We start from the raw sequence: 22,253 nt of genomic DNA, 5'->3' as shown, positions 1-22,253 counted from the left end.
TCAGGAAGACAGCCCCATCTCTCTCAGACTGGACCTTCCAAAACGGACCAACCAGGTCCCAGCATTCACTCCATGTGACCTACCCTGGCCACCTTATATGGTCCGTAGCCACACCCACTGGGTCACATGGCTATGACCTCATCACAGGTCCTTCAACCACTCATACACACTTTACAATAGCGTTCTTTAACACACACCCTGGGTGGGTTTGTAGGTAACTGGTACCGCCCGTCTCACCAGCTACCTAGAGACTTCTCCCTGACGAAAGATCAGCTCTGCTGATCAGCACATAAGCAAGCCTCCATCCCAAGGCCACCAACCTTGAGATGCATAGCGATCCTTTAGCACCCTGCTCCTGTTACCACTCTGGACAAGGCTATCCGTTCGTCCTGGGACACCCACACAGCGCCCCCCCTAGCGGACACAGTGGTCACTACACCACACTTAGTAAGGGTGTAAAGCTCTGTCCACCCCCAGCGGGCCAATGGCTACATGTGGCCATCTGCTTGCTCATAGTTTTCATGTCAGTTATGCTGGAATGACACAACACATTTTGATGTCTCACCTTGAGGGTTTATTCACATGTCAATTTTTCGCTTACGAGCGCTACCTGTGTTTTTTATGTGTAGCATTCATACCTATGACATTCATGGGGCTTTTCACATGTCCATGATTTTTTGCGGACCAAGTGGTCCTTGCAAAAGTGAGGACACATGTCCAGAATTAGTATTTTACATCAGTATTTGTTAAGCCAAAACCAGGAGTGTGTGATAAATACAGAAGTGGTGACATGTTTCTAATATATGATTGCTGTACTCCTGATTTTGGCTAACAAATACTGATGTAAAATACTGATCAAATGATAAGTTTGTGAATGTAACCAAACGCTGATGGAATGCTGATGGAACACTGATCATAAACTCTGATGAACTTTGGACCGATTTTTATGTATGAGAAAATCACTGATGTGTGCATGAGCTCTCAGAGTTACATAAAGACATGCCCAACAAGTTCATCCAAGGAATGAGAAGGGATGAAGGTAGCAATGATACTGCATGATCCAGTGTGCCCTAAAAGATCAAGTTTTTCACTCCTTATCCCGAGTGTTGATCGACTGGATGACTGGATTAATAAAAAGAACTTGTGTGCCTCCCCAGAAATCTTACTTTATTCAGGGACTGGAGTGAGATTTCTGACATCAAGTATGCCGGAACTGATAATGAATTAGATGGATGGGCACAGTCACATCCCTGCTCCCCCCCCAGCTCCGTCCACTTTGGCGGTAAAAACTCTGTTATGCCAAAACGTTGTGACTGTTTATGGTGTTTTACCACAGTATTCTAGCTTTAAATCACCTTAATGAGTCCGGATCAAAGTTATTTCGTTATTTCCAGTGTACACCGAATGGCCACTTAATTAGAGACAGCTGTCATGTCACGATTGGAGCTTCCCTATATGGATCAGTTTTGGCGTGAGTTAAAATAAAATTTTGGAAACTGCGATGTACGCTTTTGAACAAGGCATGGTCATTGGTGGTAGACTAGTGAGGTCTGTATCTCAAAAACTTCCAACATTACCAATAATATACTTAGAGTGGGGTGCTTGAGGAAAAAACTCTAGTGAAAATGGAACCTTTAGATTTAATATCTAGTTGATGAAAGGGGTCATAGGATGATGTAAAGGGCCCAATATTCTCTCTGATTGTATGCCATGAAGAATTGCTGTGGTTCTGAAGGCCAAAGGAGGTCCAACACATTACTAGATGGGTGTCTCCGATAAAGTGACCACCCGATTCTTCATTTCTTATTGTATATAACATTTTTAAATATTTAAACTTTCTTTAATGAAGAATTTCTTCTAAAATTTTGACTTTTTTCTCCCATTTCATTTGGTCCAAATATGATTCAAAATTCAATGTTTTTTGAAGGATTTGCTGGTGGCTTTGGTGCTACTATGTAGGTGTGATGTGAACAATGATTTTCTACTTTACAGTCTATTTCTAGAATTAAGGCAGGGGGCATCATCCCTGAATCATAGTAATGTGATCACACATACGTTATTGCAATTCGGCTTGTCAAGGTTCTTGTGCAACCTGCTGCTGCAGAAAATGCGCTAATACAAAGAAGATTGTTTTCTCCTCAAACAAGATGGCCTGTGTCTGGTCATGGTAACCTATCAGCAAGCCGATAATAGGGCCTGAACTTGATTTTCGTGCTGGAGCAGTAATCCGGTATCAGTAAAACCTGATTAATCTTTCATCGCCCTAACGCGGTGTCTCACTGCAGGAAGGATTGCGTTTCCTGGCAACCTTCCACTTACTCGGGGTCAGTAAGAAGCTCTTGGAATACAGAATGTGTCTAAAGCTACAAGCAGCCTCTGTGCCGTATGCTGACCTGCCCTGTTTGCTAGAAAGGCAGCATCATATTACCCTTGGATTTTTATATTTCATGTATTTTTGTCATTCCATTCGTATTTTTTCACTATTATCATTTTTGATGTAATGCGTTCTCTTTCTGACAACATATCGTATGCGTTACCAACATGTATAGTGCTACTTACAGGTGAATTCAGTATATTTTTATTGTCATTTCAGTTTTGTAGCTTCACCACTTGTGCTTTCCTAATTGATTGGTCTTTATATATTGCTGGATTCATATCTTCTGGCCACTTTGCATCCAAAAGGCGAGATGACACAGAGATTAGTTTGGTTTTCATATGACAGCAGATAAAGGTAGATTCATTGAGAGTGGCCATCCGGTGATCTGCCATTTGGCTGCATAACATCACTGACATTAAGAATGAAAATAACCAAAGCCTATTTTCTTAATTTTCTTTTATGGATAATCATAAATTATCTGGCTAAGTAATTTGTGTATTTCATTCTCAGATTAACCTGATATCCCACCTTGTTTAAAATCTCAGGGACAGGGTGAATAAGAAGTAAGATTTAGGCCGGGGTCACACATGCGAGAAACTTGCAGGAGTCTCGCATCTCAATACCCGGCACTGTCACCAGCGGCAGTGCCGGGTATTGAGAAGCAAGACTCGTGCGAGTTTCTTGCAATTGTGACTCCGGCCATAGAAGGGCTTTTTATTATAACGGCATTAGACATCCATATAAGAAAAGACACAGTTAAAATATATTAGGAAGAGGAAAAACATAAAAATAATAAAGTTCATATTCACCAGACAGAATATCCATATCAAGGTATAACAGCCAACAGGTACGCTCAGCAGAACTCTGCCCCTGCTATGTTTTGGGGACTGCCCCGAAATGTAGCAGGATCTGCTGTGAACACTTTTGACCTGGTTTCTGAGTTTGGGCTCCCTCTGCTGGTTGCTGCTAGTAATGGAGCTGGTCTGGCTGACAGAAGGCAATCACCTGAGGAGGATGATTGGAGGTCAGGTGTTACAGACTGGGGAGATTTAAGTGAGCAACCTTCCCTCAGTTATTGCCGGTGATTTGGTTTTCTTCCTGAGCATTTTGGAAGTCTGCTTGCCTCCTGCTTTATCCTGCATGTTTCAGATAAGTTATTTGTCTGCTTGAATCTTTTTGCATTTGATCCATTTTTTTTGCTTTTCTCTGATTTCTGCTTTGCTGGTGTGAGTTCAGCCTTGTTCCCTGCTGAGACCTGTGCTGGACTCTGTTCCATATGCCACAGCTCATGTCAGTCTTTTCAGTATTTCGAATCCCCTGTTATATCAGTATCAGTATCCCTGCCTGTGTTTTGTGCCTTATCTTGTCTCACTGGCAATATATGTTCGGGGGCTCTCTATTCCTTTGGGGGTCTACTCCGGGGCAGTTTAGCTTTCCCCTTACTCTCTTTAGGCTTAGTTAATTCTTTGGCTGTGCCAAGGCGTCTAGGGCATCGTAGGTACGTCCCACGGCTAATTCTAGTTGTGTTGTCAGTTTAGGGGTCTGCAATCTGCTAAGTTACCAACCTCTCTGGTTATCTGGTTGCCTAGCCTATTCCCCTGCTATCCTCCTCGGTTACCTAATCATAACAGAATCACCGGCCAAACTGTAGATTCTAGGGTACTCTAAAGAAGGAAAGAATAATAATAATAATAAAAAAAAAAGGGTGTCAGAATTTTTTATATATTTTTTCCTCTTTTTCTCTGGGGTCGTAGGAGGATTTTTTCTTTAATGGATACTAAGCAATTGTCTGATCGTGTTGAGCGGCTCGCTGCTGAAGTTCTACCAGGCCCGGATTGGTAATATAACCAACCGGGCATTTTCCCGCTGGGCCGCTGTCATGTGGGCCGCGGGTGGCAGCGCCCGATCATCTGGCTGCTTGCCAGCTGATGCGGCCACTGGCCTGGCAGTTGCTCCTGCCGTCGGCCCTCTGCGGGCTCTGCGGTTATAGTTTCCAACCCTCCCGCACTGCAGGGAGATAAGCCGCCACGCACCCCATCCTCGCCGTCGCATGAGACCTCCCCCCCCCCCGCAGCCACTCACAGCGTCGCTTGCCTGCTCTCTTCTCTGTTCACAGGACATGTGATGAGGTCACAGGAGGGGAGGAGTTAGGGGGTCACATGATCAGGAGCCTTTGTCCAGATCTCTGATCATGTGACTCCTGACTCCGCCCCCTCCTGTGACCTCATCACAGGAACTTTATTGTTTGTATTTGTTTCTTCTTCCGAATACATCTTAACTGCAAACAAATGGATGCCGCCCTGTGCTTTTTATTTTACTGTCAGAAACAGTCACTTATTTAAGGGGCAGCCAGTTATTAGTCTCATGCTGTCCATTTCACACAGGCAATGTAATGTGTGTACAGTATCAAACTTATTCTAACAAAGAATGAGAGCAGAAAGTATTACTATCTGGGAATGCTCAAGATGCCGCGTAGACAGCATATAAACAATGGCTGAGCTTCAGATGATGTGCCATGATGTGCCTGATTAGGAGTGTACTACATCACGTATTCCCTCAGCATCAGCTTCAAGCCACTGGTGCGGATAGCAGCCATTTATCCCATGAGGATAGCTTCTTATTTATGTCCTATCACACAGACTGTAAGCTGCAGCGCAAAGAAGCTGAGATGTGATACAGAATATTTAGATTAATTTCGTGATTTTTTTAAAAACTAAAATTCAGTTGTTTCTTGAGCTGAATTGCATTATAACCCCTATTTAGTGCTGTCTAATCATTTGTGGGTTGTCCTGTCATATTTGTGCCGATACAGTACTATTTGTGGATGTGTAATTTTTGAGCACCTAGTTGCCTCCCCGATTTTTCATCAGGACTGAGGCTCAGTTCACACTGGGTGTTTTTGCTGAGTTTTTTTTTATGCATTTTATATGCTAATTTTCAGCTGCATTTGATAGTAACAGCTACAGTATATCTATTTCAGAAATCTCATGGACACAGCTTGTTTTTTTGTCATTGGTATTTTGTGCTTTGCTTGTTTTTTTTGGACATAGAGCATGTCACTTCTTTCAGTGTTTTTGCAGCGGCTTTCACCAATTGAATGGAAAAAAAAAAAACGCATGAAAAAAAGCATTTTGACAAAGCTTCTTTCCTGCCAAACAACGCCCAGTGTGAACTTAGCCTGAACTTAATCCAAACTTTGGCCATGACACACGTTGATAAAGGAATTATTGCTTGCACGTCTATTAGTATACGCTATTTTACTCTCCTGCCAAGAAATGCACTTTATGAGCACTGTGCACTTTATCTCTATTAAGTGGAATATATATTATTTTGAGGGGCGTTATATACTTTTTTCGTTTTCTTTAATTCCAATCCTATGGTTTATTAAAGCATTTATAAATATTATATTCAGCGTTAGTGCCTATTCATTTTGGAATAAATTATCTTCATTATTTATAGATATGATATAGCTTTGTTGAACCTAGCGATTGGTGAATTATATGGGTAATTAATATACTGATTAATTTTTGTATGTACGTCGAATCATATAAGTACTAACTGTACTACATAGTACTTTAATGTTCCCTTTTGAAATTTTCATTGTATGCTCTGAGTATATTGTTTCTATGTAATTTGACCACTAGCTCATTGCTTGGTTATAATTTATTCCTGTGTTTTCAGGTCCATTTTTGTGTTCACCCACTAAAGACTAAATTCCTTTTAAATTGTATGTTAATAAAGACTGATATTTTTTAATCTGCTTGGCATATACTTATGTTGTTTTATAAGTATAATAATAACCCTATCAATCTACCAATCACAATAGGTGATGTCACAGCTGACTTGGCTCCCCTTCCTTTCTCAATGAACTTTGCACACGCTCATGAGATGCTTTAATGCAAAATTTAGGGTCCTGGCCTGATCATTGTGGCTAATGTACATGTGTTTTTTTTTCCCACAAACAGAAAGTTAGAGTCTAAAAAAGCCCCAATGGTCAGTGTGAGAATTACAACATTTCATATTTTTTATTTTTAATACAGATTATGTTGTAGGGAAAAAAATGATTGCCAAAAATTTTGAAAAATCTATTTTTAACACAAAAGTCAGAGGTGACAGAGTCTGCCAGTACTGCTATTATGTGAGTTATATCTGGACATATTGAATGTACTTGACATGTTATCAGCATTTTACCAATTCTACCTACAGAGCATGAGAGAGTAGTGTATTCTTATGCACTATTATGGTATTTAAATTATACAAGGACTATACTTATTGTGGGATTTCTAACACTATCTATACTCTTTTGCTCAGTGCTCTTCGTTTGTAATAGATCACAAGTCATGTATAAATTTAAGTATGAGACTAATATTTTTATGGGAGTGACCAACTCATCCTAGGTCCCCTAGTTATCATTGATGGAGTTAGGCTAGTTTCACATTAGCGTTTTTTTGCGCAGCGCATCGGGCTAATAAAAAATGCAAAGAAAAACGCAAAACAAACGCGCGTTTTTTTTACGTCATGCGCACGCTGATGCGTCAAAAAAACGCAGCGTTACTTGCGTTTTACATGCGTTTTTGCATGCGTTTGCGTTTTTTATGCGCATGCGTTTTTAGGTGTGACATTTCACAATAGAAAAATCCTTGACCACCAATGGGTCACCAGTGGGCGTGTGTCATTGGAATGTTTTATAGACCCTGTACTGCTGAATTAATCAGATTTTGCTGCTGTTTCCGGTGTCAAGATGGACTTGCGTCTGGATAATTTCCGCTTCAAGCTGGATCTTGACATCGCGCTGTCTCAGGCGTATGCCTTTTGTTGCCAGCAAGAAAGGGAGAGGGAGAGACGGCAGCGGCGTCGGTTTTGGAGGCATCCAATCATCGAACTCCGGCCAAGCCGTGGAGCATATCACACGCTGTACAGCGAGCTCCAGGAAAACCCGGAGAAATTTGCTGGCTATACACGGATGTCCCAGGAAAGCTTCCTTGACTTGCTGGGTATGGGTGAAGGAAACATCCGGAAACGGGACACTCAGCTCCGGCGTGCCATTCCTCCCGAAGAAAGGCTCCTTGTCACCTTACGGTATGTATGTTATGTTTGCATAATTTTTTTGGCTTTTTCCATTTTTTTTTTTTTGTCAAAAAAATTCGGGTTTTTTTTGGCTATTGAATTTTAACATTATTTTTGGGAAATTGCTTTTTTGCATAATGGTTTTTCTTCTGTCATGTACTAATCCCAAGCCTTTATAAAATGTTTTTTTGCTATGTTGTATTAAAAAAACATTCAAAATAGTTAGGCCATGTAATTTTTTATTTTCAGTGTTTTTAGTAATACCCAAGACAGAAATATAATTATTTTTTCTTTTTATGTTTTGCAGGTTCCTGGCAACTGGAGAGAGTCTTTCATCCCTGCATTTACAGTACCGGCTGGGAATCTCAACTTTATCCGGGATTGTTGCCGACACCTGCAGGGCTCTGTGGGATGTTCTGTGTCCGGAGTTTCTGCCATTGCCCACTGCCGAAAAGTGGCTTCAAATATCGGACAAATTCTGGGCAGTCTGCAATTTCCCGAACTGCCTAGGAGCGGAGGACGGGAAGCACATCCGCATCACAAAACCTGCAAGAAGTGGCTCTGAGTACTACAACTACAAGAAGTACTTTTCCACAGTACTAATGGCCATTGCGGATGCAGACTGCCGGTTTATGGCGGTGGACATAGGGGCATTCAGATGGGGCAACGATTCCCAGACTTTTAAGAACTCTGATATGGGCTGGAGGTTGTACGGCAACCATTTCAATTTTTCACTGGCACGGCCTCTTCGAAGTTGCCCAAATGAGGGACCAATTTGCGGACTTCTTTTTATCCGATGTGGGTCGTGTAGCATGGCAGGATCAAATGGTTTAATAGTTTTGTTGTTTGGTAAAAATAAAATACATGTTTTTTTTATACCTGTACCCAGTGTACTGTGTCTTAATACACTCCACTACTCACCTGCCCAGGTTAAAGGAAAGAAAGGGAAACCACCATAAAAAAAAAAAAAGAAATATATATGTATATATATATATATATATGTATATATTAGTGTGCGTGTGTAAAATGTGTGTATGTGTGTGTGTATATATATATATATATATATATATATATATATATATATATATATATGTATATATATATATATATGTGTGTGTGTATGTATATATATATGTGTGTGTATGTGTATATATATATATATATATACACGTGTGTGTGTATGTGTGTGTATATATATATAATGTCTATATGTGTGTATATATATGTATATATATACATATGTCTGTGTATATATATGTGTATGTGTGTATATATGTATATGTGTATATATATATGTGTATGTATATATGTGTATGTGTATGTATGTATGTATGTATGTATATATATATATATATATATATATATATACGTATATATATATTTGTGTATATATATATATATATGTATATGTAAATATATATATATATATATATATAAAATAAAAAAAAGAAAAATCTGAAATATAGTATCCCTTTCAGAGTTGGATGGCTGACCTTCCGGTATAAAGTAAAGAAAAACAAACCATAGTGTACGGCGCAGTGTGTGCAGGCGGCGAAAGACACAATAACCAAACATTATTTTGAAATAAAAATTTAACATTTATTTTACTTATTAGTTGGTGGAAACTGGGGGGTGTGGAGGGATGAGGAACGGCTTTGGGTGGAGTAAGGGGTTCTAGGGGAAGGAGGAACCAAAGAAGTGGGGGAAGGGAGCTGAGGCAAGGAAAGTTGTGAAGTGGGAGGTGAGGGAGGAGGGAGGGTCAGAGTCCTCCTCTTTGTTTTTTTATGACGGTGGCCCGTCGTCTTGCTGCTGTCCTGTCTAGAGCGGCTAGAGCCTGAGGGCTGGCTAGACCCCGGGGACCGCCTTGAGCCTCTGGACCGCCTTGAGCCTCTGGACCGCCTGGAGGCTGGGGACCGCCTGGCGCTTGTGGACCGCCTGCCAGGATCTTGTACCTGCTGTGGCATGCTGGTGGTGGTGGATGTCCTGGCAGGGGCGTAAATATTGAATGCGGGTCCCCCAGCTGATGCTGCTCCGAGGTGGTGGTGCTGGTGGTGGTGGCGGTCCATGCAGGCGTGGTGGCTGTGGCGGTCCATACCGGGGTGGTCCTCCCGCTGGTGGTGGTGGTGGCGGCGCTCCAGGCAGGGGTGGTGACGACGGGCCATCCAGTGGTGGTGGCGGCAGCAGTGGTGGGCCAGGCAGGAGCAGCGCTTGGCATGGTGTTGGCGGGTAAGTGTCCAGCTGCACTCGGACTTGGGGTGGTATATTGGTGTCCGGAGAGGCTTGGAAGTGTGGTGGCTGTGCAGTGATATGCAGCAGAAGTAGGTAATGCTGTAAAACGAGTCAGGGGTGGCACCGGAGGAAATGCCACCGCTGACTGCTGCATAATCCTACTCTGCTGCATAGCCTGCATAAAAGCATTGTTGCAGGCCTGCATGACAGTCAACTGGAGGTAAGGGGTAAGGTGTTCCGCCGTGTCCCGAGCTATTTGTGTCTAAAAATGATGCGCTGGTCTGGCGAGGTCGACTTCCAGGCGCTCAAGGCGACCCTCGATAGACTTGTAGCGTTGGTCCAAAAGGAGGAAACCACTCTCAAGTCTATTGGAGAGTGCCTTGAGGCTACTCTGAAAGACCGAGCTCAATTCAACGAACTCGGGCATGAGAGGCCTGTCCGAGGTCCTCTGCCGCTGCTGGCGGGAAGTGCCCGCAAAACCAGTGGCAGAGACCTGGGACAGGGGAACACCTGAGCGACCAGCTTCCTGGTCTCCAGATGACTGTGGTGCAGACCTGCAAGGTGCTTCCTCGCTGATGGATGGCTGGGAGGGGTCCGGGGCAGCTTGATGAAGGACCGCTTCGGGCCCAGGTTGCAGGGTGCTGCTCCAGGTGCTGTGAAAAGAAAAGAAAGAAATTACTACCATAAATTAACAATCGCCAACTCCTGTGGAATAGAAAAGCACAGAATAAAACACAATACAACTAGAAAATACTTACGTTCGGGAGGCAAGGACCGTTCTTAAAAATGCCAAGGCACGATGGTATCTGTACTTCGTGCCGGTCCTTGCCGCAGCACCACTGCGAACCTGCTTCTCCTGACGGATATCCCTGTTGAAGCGGTCCTTATTCGAGCGCCAACGGGTTCTGACTTTGTTCACTGTGGGGAAAAAAAAAAAGTAAAAAAGTAAGACTATGCACTGGAGGCTGTGATCATCCAACTGTGTGTGATGATAGAAACTCCATGGAGTTAATAGCATCACACACAGTTGGGTGATCCCGGCCAAGATCACTGCTGCATCACACTGCATTTAAATACTTACGAAAATCCTTGCGGACCCGGGGAGAGGCGTTGTCCCAGCCATCCATCAGCGATTCGGCCACCTCGTTCCAGAGCCGCCGGATCACCACGTTGTCCGAGTGCAGTTGGTGACGGGTGTCCCACAACGGGACTCACTCCTGGACTAGACGGATGAGCTCGTCGTTGTCCAGGGCGAGGTCCTCCTCCCGCTGTGGAGCCTAGAAAAGAAAGACAAACATTAATCTTTGAAAGATTTTAAAATGAAAAATCTAGAAAACTAGCTGAAGAGCCCGGCGCTGCCCGGGCATAGTAGAACTGTGGTTAGTTATAGAAAATTATAATTATCCTCCATCCCATAGTCCCGTGCCCATATACCATCATACATATCCTCCATCCAATAGTCCCGTGCCCATATACCATCATACATATCCTCCATCCCATAGTCCCGTGCCCATATACCCATCATACATATCCTCCATCCCATAGTCCCGTGCCCATATACCATCATACATATCCTCCATCCCATAGTCCCGTGCCCATATACCCATCATACATATCCTCCATCCCATAGTCCCGTGCCCATATACCATCATACATATCTGCCATCCCATAGTCCCGTGCCCATATACCCAAACATACAAACAAACATACACACACACACACACACATACACACTTTGAGCTTTAGATATTGATACACAAGCCATGAAAAAATTTTTTGTTTTAAATGAAAATAAATGCAAAAAACACCGAAAAAAACAACCATGAAAATTAAAAAAAAATACTTTAAAAAATGATTACCAAAAAAAAAAGCAAATAAACCAGCCTAGAAATTAAGTTTAAAAAAAATCTGTAACCAAAAAAGCAGCAAAAAAAAACCAAGGAAAATTACCAAAAAATGCTGATAAAAATTTACCAAAAACATAAAAAAAATAAACACCTGAAAGAATTTTCAATACAGTTCCCAAAAAAAAGAAAATAAACCAGCATAGAAATTAAGTAAAAAAAAAAAACAGTCCGTCTGTACTTACAGCACGTCTTCCCGCCCGCACTTGGCCTTGCTGCTCCTGCCATTCCTCCGGTGGTGGTGGCGTGGTGGAGGATGAGGTCTGAAAATTAAACAAAAAAAATTAACCACATGTGTATATTTTTACCAATCCATACGGAAGCATGGTACTCACTCCTTCTGCCTCTTGCCCTGTCCCGGGGACATATTCCTCACCAGATGAAGACATGCTGCAATTAAAAAAAAAAAAAGAGACATAAGTACATAGAAATGTATTGAAATTTCAGCCAGACATTAGGTTTTTCATACTTACATTGGTGCAGCTTGTGCTTTTAGCTGTGTGTCCACTCGTTGAGCAATCTGTTAAGTATTGTGGAATCCCAGTGCCCACACCATTTTATCACCTTGTTTTAATTTTTTTTTTTTACTGTCTAGACCACATTCCAGTCGTGTTTATCTTAGAAACGCATGCGCATAAAAACGCAAGCGTGCGCAAGACCATGCGCACGCATGCGCTCCCATAGGCTCCAATGTGGTGTTTTTGCGCATTCCGTGCGCATGCGTTTTTTTGACGAGACAGGGCGGAACCAAAAATGCAACATGTTGCGTCTGACGCGCCTGGCGCAAAAGACAAAAAAACGCATGCGCACGAAAACGCAAGTATGCGCAAGACCATGCGCACGTCATGTTAAATATAGGTGCACTGGTGCGCACGATGCGCTGCGCACAAAAGCGCAAATGTGAAACCAGCCTTAACCATTTTTTATGGGAGTTTTGTTATGTTTGTAAGTTATGTAATTATGTGTTTTTATATATTTTGTGTAGTCATCCTTTATGATTGGAACGTTGGATTTATGACTACCAACTCAGTAAACTTGTTATATTAGTGGCCTAGTGTATCTTTGCCACTTTTTCGAAGTATTATATTTAGACCATGTTATATGAGGCCTAGTTTTGCAGTAAGAATAATACCAGTAGAGGCGCAGTGCATCACTTTATTCATGCCAAATTGTTGTATAGACCAAAAATTAGACTTTAGAAAAGTAATGTGGGGATTGAATCACCAAGACCCTCTTTCTTTAAATATTGTATTTTAGTAAAAAAAAAAAAAAAAAAAAGATTAAAACATCTAATTTGTAAAGAAATAGCTTTGTATCTGTTTCCTTTTCCACTGTCTGCAGGTTTCCATTCTACCTAGTGGACAATCGTCATTATTATTTCCAGCCACTGTCTGCTGCTGCTGCTTTCCCATCAATATGAGCCGTAGCAAACATCCGTAACATGTTCCTTGTAACAGAATAGATTAAGCTTACAGCGGTTGGGAAGAAAGCATCAAAACCCAGTTTGATGTAACGTCTAGGCTGCATGCTTCTCATTCCAGCTGCCGAGCCTTTAGATGCATCCAATTTACACCCTGTTATAGGTCAGCAAGCAGATACAGAAAGAGCATAGGAAAGTAAGTGTCCGACCCCAGCTGAGACCATCGCTGATCTGTAACACTGGCCAGCTGATGGGGATGAGAATTCTTCTCAGTAGCGGTTAGACAGAAATAATTGTGTGATCGCTGGATGGATAGTCTGACAGGCTGGGGAGAATGACAGGCTGATTCATTATGTAGAATGATAGACTGATTACAAAGAATGACAGACTAATAGAATCTAATAAGTAGATACTATATGTCCCTACCCATCCTCCCCACTGTCCCTTTCCTTGTTCCCTACTGTATACTTGCTATGGCAAAACTAATGGTTATTTGGTCCTGCCAATAAAGCTTTGAATTTGATTTACTATAGAGAGATATTGGAGATGGAAACTGTAGATGGTTAACTAGGTGGATAGATAGCTTCATAGTTAGATGCCGTATATATATTCTGTAAATAGATAACTAGATAGATACTGTAGACAGATAACTAGGTGGTAAGAGATATTCTAGATAGATAGATACTGTAGATAAAAATACATAGATACAGTAGATAAGTAGGTGAATAGATAGTTAAATGGATTGATAGATAGATATGGGGTAAATTGATAGGTATTATATAGATAAATAGAAATACTAGATAGTTAGATGACATATAGATAATGGATAGATAGCTAATATATAGATGGAGAAATACTAGATAGATACTAGATAGATATAGATAGATATGGGATAGGTAGATATAATAGATACTAGCAAACACCAAAAAGTGACAAATCCTGAGCCAGTACAGACTGAGCACCCACAGCCTACTTATCTAATCTGGGTGACACCGACAGAAATACAAACCCCGAGAGAACAGACTCTGCCAGCAGTGCCCCCAGGAGGATAAGACCCACTTCTTGCTGAGGTGCCCCAAATACTTCACAGTGAGGGTGTCATGATCCACAAGGGTTGGGCCAGCGGACGGCACAACAAACTCCAAAAACGGGAATTATAAAAAGGGGGAGGAATGCCCTAACAATAAGGAACGAGGGATGGGGCACCTCCTAACACTGCCAGTGCCTATCCCTGAGCTCCCCTGATGCCCTATGCATGTCCTTCCCCCGCCACCGTCACAAACCTGGTCCCTAGCTGTCACCTCACTGTACCCTGGCTAGTGCACTGGCCGGCAAGGGCGCTGGCCTCACCACTGCAGATGGTACAAACACGGGGGGTAGTGACAAGCACGAGACAGACAAAGACAGGGAATGAAGAAACTTGGCTTTCAAGCTTCTGCTGCAAGCTCCACACAGTAGAGGATATGGAACCAAGACCTCATATCAGCTGATACACGCTGACACCAGAGAGCTCCACACTCATTGGATAGTCTCCAGAGAAACCTCTATCACCGTCAGTTGATGCATCAGGTGACTATTTAACCCCTTCACCCCGAAGCCTGTTTTCACCTTCCAGGCTAGGCCAATTTTTACAATTCTGACCACTGTCACTTTAAAGGGAATCTGTCACCTGGTTTTGGCGAGCTATTTAAATGAGGTCTGTCCGGTCCGATGGGCGGTTTTTCGGATCTTTGCCGCCTCCCCATCCTTGGCCGCCGTCCGCAGTTTTTTCATGAATAGGAGTAGGTGTCCGTCATCTTTCGCGCGTGCGCTAAGCATTCTTGGCTCGCGTACACGCAGTATGCTTTGCCCAACTGCGGGCAAAGCCGAAAAGCCTTAATGCGCATGCGCCGGTTAACTAAGCCCCGGAAGTATTGGGTACTGGGTACGTGGCATGGGATGGAAGGAAAGGAGCGCCATTTGACTTTTTGAATGTAAAATATGCTGGCATACGTAGAGATTGCCATGTTGTGTTTGGAGAGCCCCTGATGTGCATAAACAGTGGAAACCCCAAACAAGTGACACCATTTTGGAAACTAGGCCCCTTAGGGAATTTATATAGATGTGTATTGAGCACCTTGAACCCACAGGTGCTTCACAGAAGTTTATAACGTAGAGCCGTGGAAATAAAAATAAATCACATTTTTTCCAAATAAATCTTTTTTTAGCTCCAAATTTTGCATTTTCATAAGGGTAACAGGAGAGATTGCTCTATATAATTTGTTTTGCATTTTCTTCCGAGTACGCCAATACCCTATATGTGGGGGAATACTATTGTTTGGGCACATGGAGGGGTTTGGAAAAGGAGTGCCATTTGACTTTTTGAATGCAAAATTTGATGGAATAATTAGCGGACGCCATATTGCGTTTGAAGAGCCCCTGATGTGCCTAAACAGTGGAAACCCCTCAGAAATGACACCATTTTGGAAACTAGACCCCTTTGGGACCTTATTTAGATGTGTATTGAGCAACTTGAACCCCCAGGTGCTTCACAGAAGTTTATAACATTAAGCCTTGAAAATAAAAAAAAAATCACATTTTTCCTGCAAAAAAAACTTTAGCTGCAAATTTTGTATTTTCACAGGGGCAGAAGGAGAAAATGTACCCCAAAGTTTGTTGTGCAATTTCTCCTGAGTTCACCGATACCCCATATGTGGTTGGAAACTACTTTTGAGGCACAGTGCAAAGCTTAGAAGTAAAGAAACACCATATTAGGCTGTGTTCACACACAGCGTTTTTACCGCGGTTTTCACTATAAAACCGCTATAAGGCTAGTTTCACACTTGCTTTTTTTTGCAGCGCGTTTTTCCCGCAAAAAAACGCATTGAAAAAACGCATACAAACGCATACAGATGCTGCGTTTTTTTTCAAGCATTTTTATGAGCATGCATGAAAAAAACGCAGCGTTTTTAAGCGTTTGTATGCGTTTTTAGTGCGTTTTTACCGCGTTTGCGTTTTTTCCAACATTAGGTGGCCCCTCACACTAACCCAAACCATGACTTTACTAACCCTAACCCTGACCCTAACCCTTAACCAAACCATACCCTGATCCTAACCCTAACCCTTAACCAAACCATACCCTGATCCTAACCCTGACCCTGACCCTAACCCTTAACCAAACCATACCCTGATCCTAACCCTTAACCAAACCATACCCTGATCCTAACCCTGACCCTAACCCTTAACCAAACCATACCCTGATCCTAACCCTAACCCTAAACCCCCTTAACTAACCCTAACTCTAACCCAAACCCCTAAATTCCATTGTCTAAACTAATGGTAAAAAAAACGCATGTGTAAAAAAACGCATACATGAGCATGCCAATGCGCACATATGCTCACCATAGACTTATAATGGGTGTCTTGCTGTAAAAAAACGCATTGCGCGCGCATGCGTTTTTTTGAGGCAAGTCGGACGCCCAAAAAATGCAACAGGTTGCATTTTGTGCGCCCGAGCGCATACCGCAAAAAAACGCATGCGCGGAAAAACGCGTACAAACGCATGTGTATGCGCACATAAGCGTATCCCATGCAAAGTATAGGGAAAAAAAACGCATGCGCTATTTAGCGCTAAAATACCGTGAAAAAAACCGCAAGTGTGAAACCAGCCTAAAACCGCTAAAAATAAGCTGCACAGTCATTTCTATGCATTTTGCACTTTTTGTGCACATTGATGCGTCTTTTTACCGCGAAAAACCGCAACACGGGAAAAAAAGCAGCATGCACATTAATTTTGCGGATTTTTCAGCGGTTTTGACTTCCTCCATGCGTTTAGAAACCGCTGCGGAAAAAATGCATCAAAAACGCATCAAAACCGCGCAAAAAACGCCACGGAAAAATAGGTGCGGTTTTTGGGAAGGGATTCAGGTTTTTGAGCAGAAATTTTCTGCAACGTGTGCACTTAGCCTTACAGTGCAGATTTTTCTGCACATGTTTAAAGGTGCCATGTTACATTGGCAGAGCCCCTGAGGTGCCAGAACAGCAGAGCTCCCCTTTTACCAATTAAACCTCTCAATTAATTCATCTAGGGGTGCAGTGATTATATCGACACCACAGGTGTGTCACAAACTTTTGTACCATTGAGCAGTGAAGAAAAAATAATTTACATTTTTACCACCAAGATTGTATGTTGTCTCCAACACTGGGAAATGGGTAAAAATGGAACCAAAATTTGTCTCACAATTTCTGCTGAACGTAGAAATATCTCATATGAGGCTGTACCATACTATTTTGTCATACGGAGTGACTTGAGAGGGACAGAGCGCTATTTGCCTCCTGGAGCGCAGATTTTCCTAGAATAGTTTGCGGACTCCATATAAAGAGCCCCTAAGTGCTAGACAAGCAGAATCACTCCTCAAGTAACCCCATTTTGGAAATTATATCCCTTTAGGAATTTATCTACAGATGTAGTGATGATTTTGACTCTATGGGTGTTTTCCAGAAACAAGCAGCATTGGATGTTGCTGACGAAAAATTGCAAACTGCTGTTGTAGTGACCAGTACACTGTAGGGACCAGGACGTTGCAGTAGCCAATACATTATGCCCAGCTCAAGTTTCTGGAGAGACGCACCTGTAAGTTAGGCGGGCTCTCATCACTACAGAAATTCCAAACATGTGGGCGCTAAATGTGATTTAGTCACACTGGGGCTCAGAAGGGAGTGTGGCATTTGGATTTTGGAGCGGAGAATTTGCTGAATTTCTTTTGGGGGGCGAAGAGCTATTTAGCTTTTCCAGATCCTTTGTGCTACCAGTAACTTGGAAGCCCCCTATATTTCCGTTAACAGATGACGGACCTGAGTGAGGGCTTGCCTTTTTGTGGATTGAGTTGAAGCTTTTATTGGGAACATTTTACATAACTTTTGGAATCACATTTATCTGGCTCTCTACGCTGAGCACTTACTTTGAGGTTTCCATCTAAATCTCTGAGTGACGTGACAGATGAAACCCCCAAGAGATCCATTCACTATAATGAGGCAGCAGAGTTACTCTGGACTCCGTCTGGTCTCTGTTCAGCATTGTCCTTTTCAGAAGTGCTCAAAACTGTGGCCAGTGACACTTTTATGCAATCCTTAAAAGATGGACACTGCCAGATCACAGGTCAGAAGGCGTCCACAGTGCCTCCATCTGCCTCATTATAGGGAATTTTCCGCCAGGGGTTCTGTCTGCATCACGTATTTCAGAGATTTAGATGGAAACCCCAGTGCAAGCGCTCAGCGCAGAGCGCAGGATAAATGTGCGTTGAGCCGTACTGTGATCTTTGAGAGGTAGAATGAAAAAATCAACAGCAGGTGAAGAATTGGTTTTATTTTTTACACCGTTCCTCGTGCAGTGTAAGTGATTAGGCGATTTTATTCTTCGAGTCGGTGCGATTGTAGCGATACCATATTGATATCGGGTTTTTATATTTGGCTGCTGTCTCAAGACACTTTTTATTGGAAAACTAGTTTTTGCATCACCATATTTTGAGAGTTATAATATTTTTATATTTCGACCGACAGAGTAATATGATGGCTTGTTTTTTTGTGGGACGAACTGATGTTTTTATTGGTACCATTTTCGGGCATGTGACATTTTTTTGATCGCTTTCTATTCTGATTTTTGGGAGACAGAATGAACAAAAACCAGCAATTCAGGAATTGCTTTTTTGATTTTTTGTTTTTTTTTATACTGTTCCGCGTGTAGTAAAATTGATAAAGCGGTTTTATTCTTTAGGTCAGTACCATTACAGCGATACCTCATTTATATCTTTTTTATGTTTTAGCGCTTTTACACAGTAAAAACTATTTTATAGGAAAAATAATAAGTCCGGTGCATGTCAGTAAGGATGCTGGGAGTGGTCACCACTCACATCAGCTGACCAGCAACACAGCAGCTGCAGCAAGCTTCCAGCAAGGAAAATGACATTAACCCTTACTGACCTGAAAGGAAAAAAGCTACATTTAAATTATAGCGGAACCGAAACTGCCACAAATCCAAAAATGAATCGGGACACAGGGACACTCACTTCAGGGGACTGCCTGATCTCCTTCCAGACTTCACCTCCATAGAGGAGGAAGAGAAACTGCCTATACTACTGGGGGAAGAGGAAAGTACAGCAGCCACAACAGTGCGATCTGTCAGTGTCTGCCACAGACAAAGAGACTGATAAGTCATGGACTCCTATACCCCACCCTGGATGCGTCCCTATTCCCATCCCCCCCATTATTTCACCTATACCCCACCCTGGATGCGTCCCCATCCCCCCCCATTTCACCAATTGCTTTGGCAATGCTGACATATACTTAGTCCTGCTAATAAAACCCATTTGAATTGAGATACTAGAGAGATAGAAACTCCTACAAAAAAGGAGTATGGGGAAGGGATATGTATGATGATTTTGGCTGAAACTAGGGGGCTTTGTACCCGTTGCTGTCTGGAATGCTGCTTATTTTTTCCCATTTTTACATGGATGGGCAGATAGGTAGGTTGATGGATAGACACAAATAGAAAGTCTAATATATAAAGCTCAACGTGTGTGTGTGTGTGTGTGTGTTTGTATGTATGTATGTGTGTATGTCCGGGATTGGCATCTGCACAGTCACACGTCTGGACCCCGAGAGCGTCATAGGCTATGTTGTGAGGTGAAATTTTAACCCCGCGTGTTTCAATTCACAAAACAATTTTGCCCCTATCTACATAATGGGGAAAAAGTGTATGTATGTATGTATTGGCATCTGCACCGTCGTAGCTACAGCAACAAAGTTTTGCACAGTCACACGTCTGGACCCCGAGCGCGTCATAGGCTATGTTGTGAGGTGAAATTTTAACCCCGCACGTTCCAATTCACCAAACAATTTTGCCCCTATCTACATAATGGGGAAAAAGTGAAAGGAAAAGTGTTGGAGGCAAATTGACAGCTGCCAGATGTGTACAAGGGGAACTTAAAGAATGAGAGTATATACCGTACAGTTGCTAAGGTGGGGCCCTGACATGGGATACCACACACGGGGATATGAACACACACAAAATGTGCCACACACTACCACGTGCTACATATACCACCCTCAGCACACATTTCACCACACATACACCAACCTTGCCACATAAAAGTCGAAACACAAAAGTCGCCACTCAAAACTCACCACGCTGTCCCAGAGCTGTTTAAAAGATGAAAAATGAGCTGTGATTGGTTGCTATCAGCAACAGTTTTCTTTGTAGACAATTGTGGTAACTGAGGCCTATTATTCTTATCATTTCTATGGTGTTATCTTCCTTCTGTAAAGCTGGAAATAACACAATTTATTACCGTGGCAACACATACCACCCTCTGACACAGACTGCAGGGGGAGGCCAGTATCACATAGGATAGGATCAGATACACAGCTCAGCAGTCAGTATCACACGATGGGATTAGATACACAGCTCAGCAGTCATTATCACACAGGATAGGAATAGATACATGGCTCAGCAGACAGTATCACAGGATAGGATTAGATACGCAGCTCAGCACACAGTATCACACAGAATAGTATTAGATACACAGCTCAGCAGACAGTATCACACAGAATAGTATTAGATAACCAGCTCAGCAGACAGTATCACAGAATAGTATTAGGATATACGGCTCAGCAGTGAGTATCACACAGGATAGGATTAGATACATGGCTCAGCAGTCAGTAACACACATGATAGGATTAGGTACACGGCTCAGCAGTCAGTATCACACAGGATAGGGTTAGATACACGGCTCAGCAGACGATATCACACAGGATATTATTAGATACACGGCTCAGCAGTCAGTATCACACAGGATAGGATTAGATACACGGCTGAGCACTCAGTAACACACAATAGGATTAGATCCACAGCTCAGCAGAAAGTATCACACAGGAGAAGTTTAGGTACACAGCTCAGCAGACATCACACAGGATGGGGTTAGATACATAGCCTTAGAAACAGGATGTGCCATCTGATTTTTTTTATTTAAAACGCCCCCAGTTTCCAGTTCAACTGCTATTTGCAATGTCCATTAACAATGCTAAGGGACAGTCCTTGAAAGTAGTAGGGATCGATTTGCAATCTCCTTGCTTTTCTCATGGTCAACTTTACGTGATCTGTTCAAGAGTTGGAACGGCCAAAAATATGTTCATCTTTGCACCGAAAGGAAAAACCAAACATGTTGTTTATCAAAAGGCTCTTGAATAAGTTGAAAATAAAATACTTTCAATACTTGGGTAATCGTTTAGTTAATTTGTGTTGCAAATCTGTAGTGTTGAATATATGATGTAAAATGTTTTTATGTGCAATATAATCATTAGAATTTGTTATAACTAGCCACAGTTGGTTACTATGCCCGGGCAACGCCGGGCTCTTCAGCTAGTAAATAGATACAAATGAAAATAGATAAATAGATGGATATGCCTTTATGCCCGAGCCGTTGACAGGACACAAGTAAATGGTTTCCCTCTCACCATCTTCCATGCCTCAGTGCTGTTCTAAAAACATATTGTAAGAGGTATTAGAATAAAACCAGCTCTGCTTCTTTCACTTTAGCAGCAGTTATAAAACAAGTCGGACGCCGTTTAATCGCTGGCCCAGGATTTTGTCTTCAGCATGGCTAGAATTTTATTTTGTGGAATCTGTCAAGATTGTGCTTCCAGAGAGACATTAGGAGCATTTTTCCAAAGTTGTGATTGCCACCCTTCGCTGCTAGGGGGCACTGTGGGACAATATAAGTAGCCTGCCTATCTGGTTTGTGTAGAAAATAAAAAATAGGAAATATTTTTAAAGAGACCCACACACCACATTCACATTTTCAGTCAGTTCACATCATCTTATCTATATTTCTGAGTATTCCAGCAGTTATTCCGTTGTATATTGTAAACATTTTTCTGTAAAACTGTTCCATGCTATTACAGTATAGATTAGGCTGCGAGTATTTTCATTTTTTATTTTGAGGCATTCAATCTGTAGCAGCGATATTTTGGACAGTATTGTTAGGATGTCACAAAATTTTCACTGGGTATTAGACACAAATTGACATATTGCAATCATGATGTTATGTCGTTGTGTACTTAGTTGCCTTTCTACCCAGCTAATTCTTCTCTTCTCCATTAGGTCTATGACATCATGTGATTCAAAGCTGACTAGATGAATCCTTCTAGGCTCTATGTAGAAACAGAAGGTCAATTTTCCCTGTATGAGTCATCACTGCAAAAGTCCCAGGGAGGAGTAGGA

At 42.2% G+C, this 22,253-nt stretch overlaps 2 protein-coding genes across 5 annotated transcripts in view; both read left to right on the top strand.

Annotated features, from left to right (window-relative positions):
* The window catches only part of TBCK (TBC1 domain containing kinase), a 536,201-nt gene that overhangs the window by 250,522 nt on the left and 263,426 nt on the right, over positions 1-22,253 (top strand). The window lies entirely within an intron of this gene.
* LOC141086039 (uncharacterized) lies at positions 6,015-8,403 on the top strand. The gene is made up of 2 exons (XM_073571765.1): positions 6,015-7,456; positions 7,752-8,403. The coding sequence occupies exons 1-2, from the start codon at positions 7,119-7,121 to the stop codon at positions 8,401-8,403; spliced, it is 990 nt and encodes a 329-aa protein (XP_073427866.1). The 5' UTR covers positions 6,015-7,118.

The sequence above is a fragment of the Dendrobates tinctorius genome, unplaced genomic scaffold (genome assembly GCF_039654945.1).
Source record: "Dendrobates tinctorius isolate UK_male_01 unplaced genomic scaffold, ASM3965494v1 ptg000030l, whole genome shotgun sequence".
NCBI lineage: Eukaryota > Metazoa > Chordata > Amphibia > Anura > Dendrobatidae > Dendrobates > Dendrobates tinctorius.
The sequence above is the reverse complement of the archived record's forward strand: the minus strand, read 5'-3'. Positions and strand labels throughout refer to the sequence as shown.

Bases quoted from the DNA above. Each gene is read 5' to 3' on its own strand.
- LOC141086039 (XM_073571765.1), top strand. From the start codon at position 7,119: ATGGACTTGCGTCTGGATAATTTCCGCTTCAAGCTGGATCTTGACATC. The intron at 7,457-7,751 runs GTATGTATGTTA...TATGTTTTGCAG, and splicing joins AGGCTCCTTGTCACCTTACG to GTTCCTGGCAACTGGAGAGA.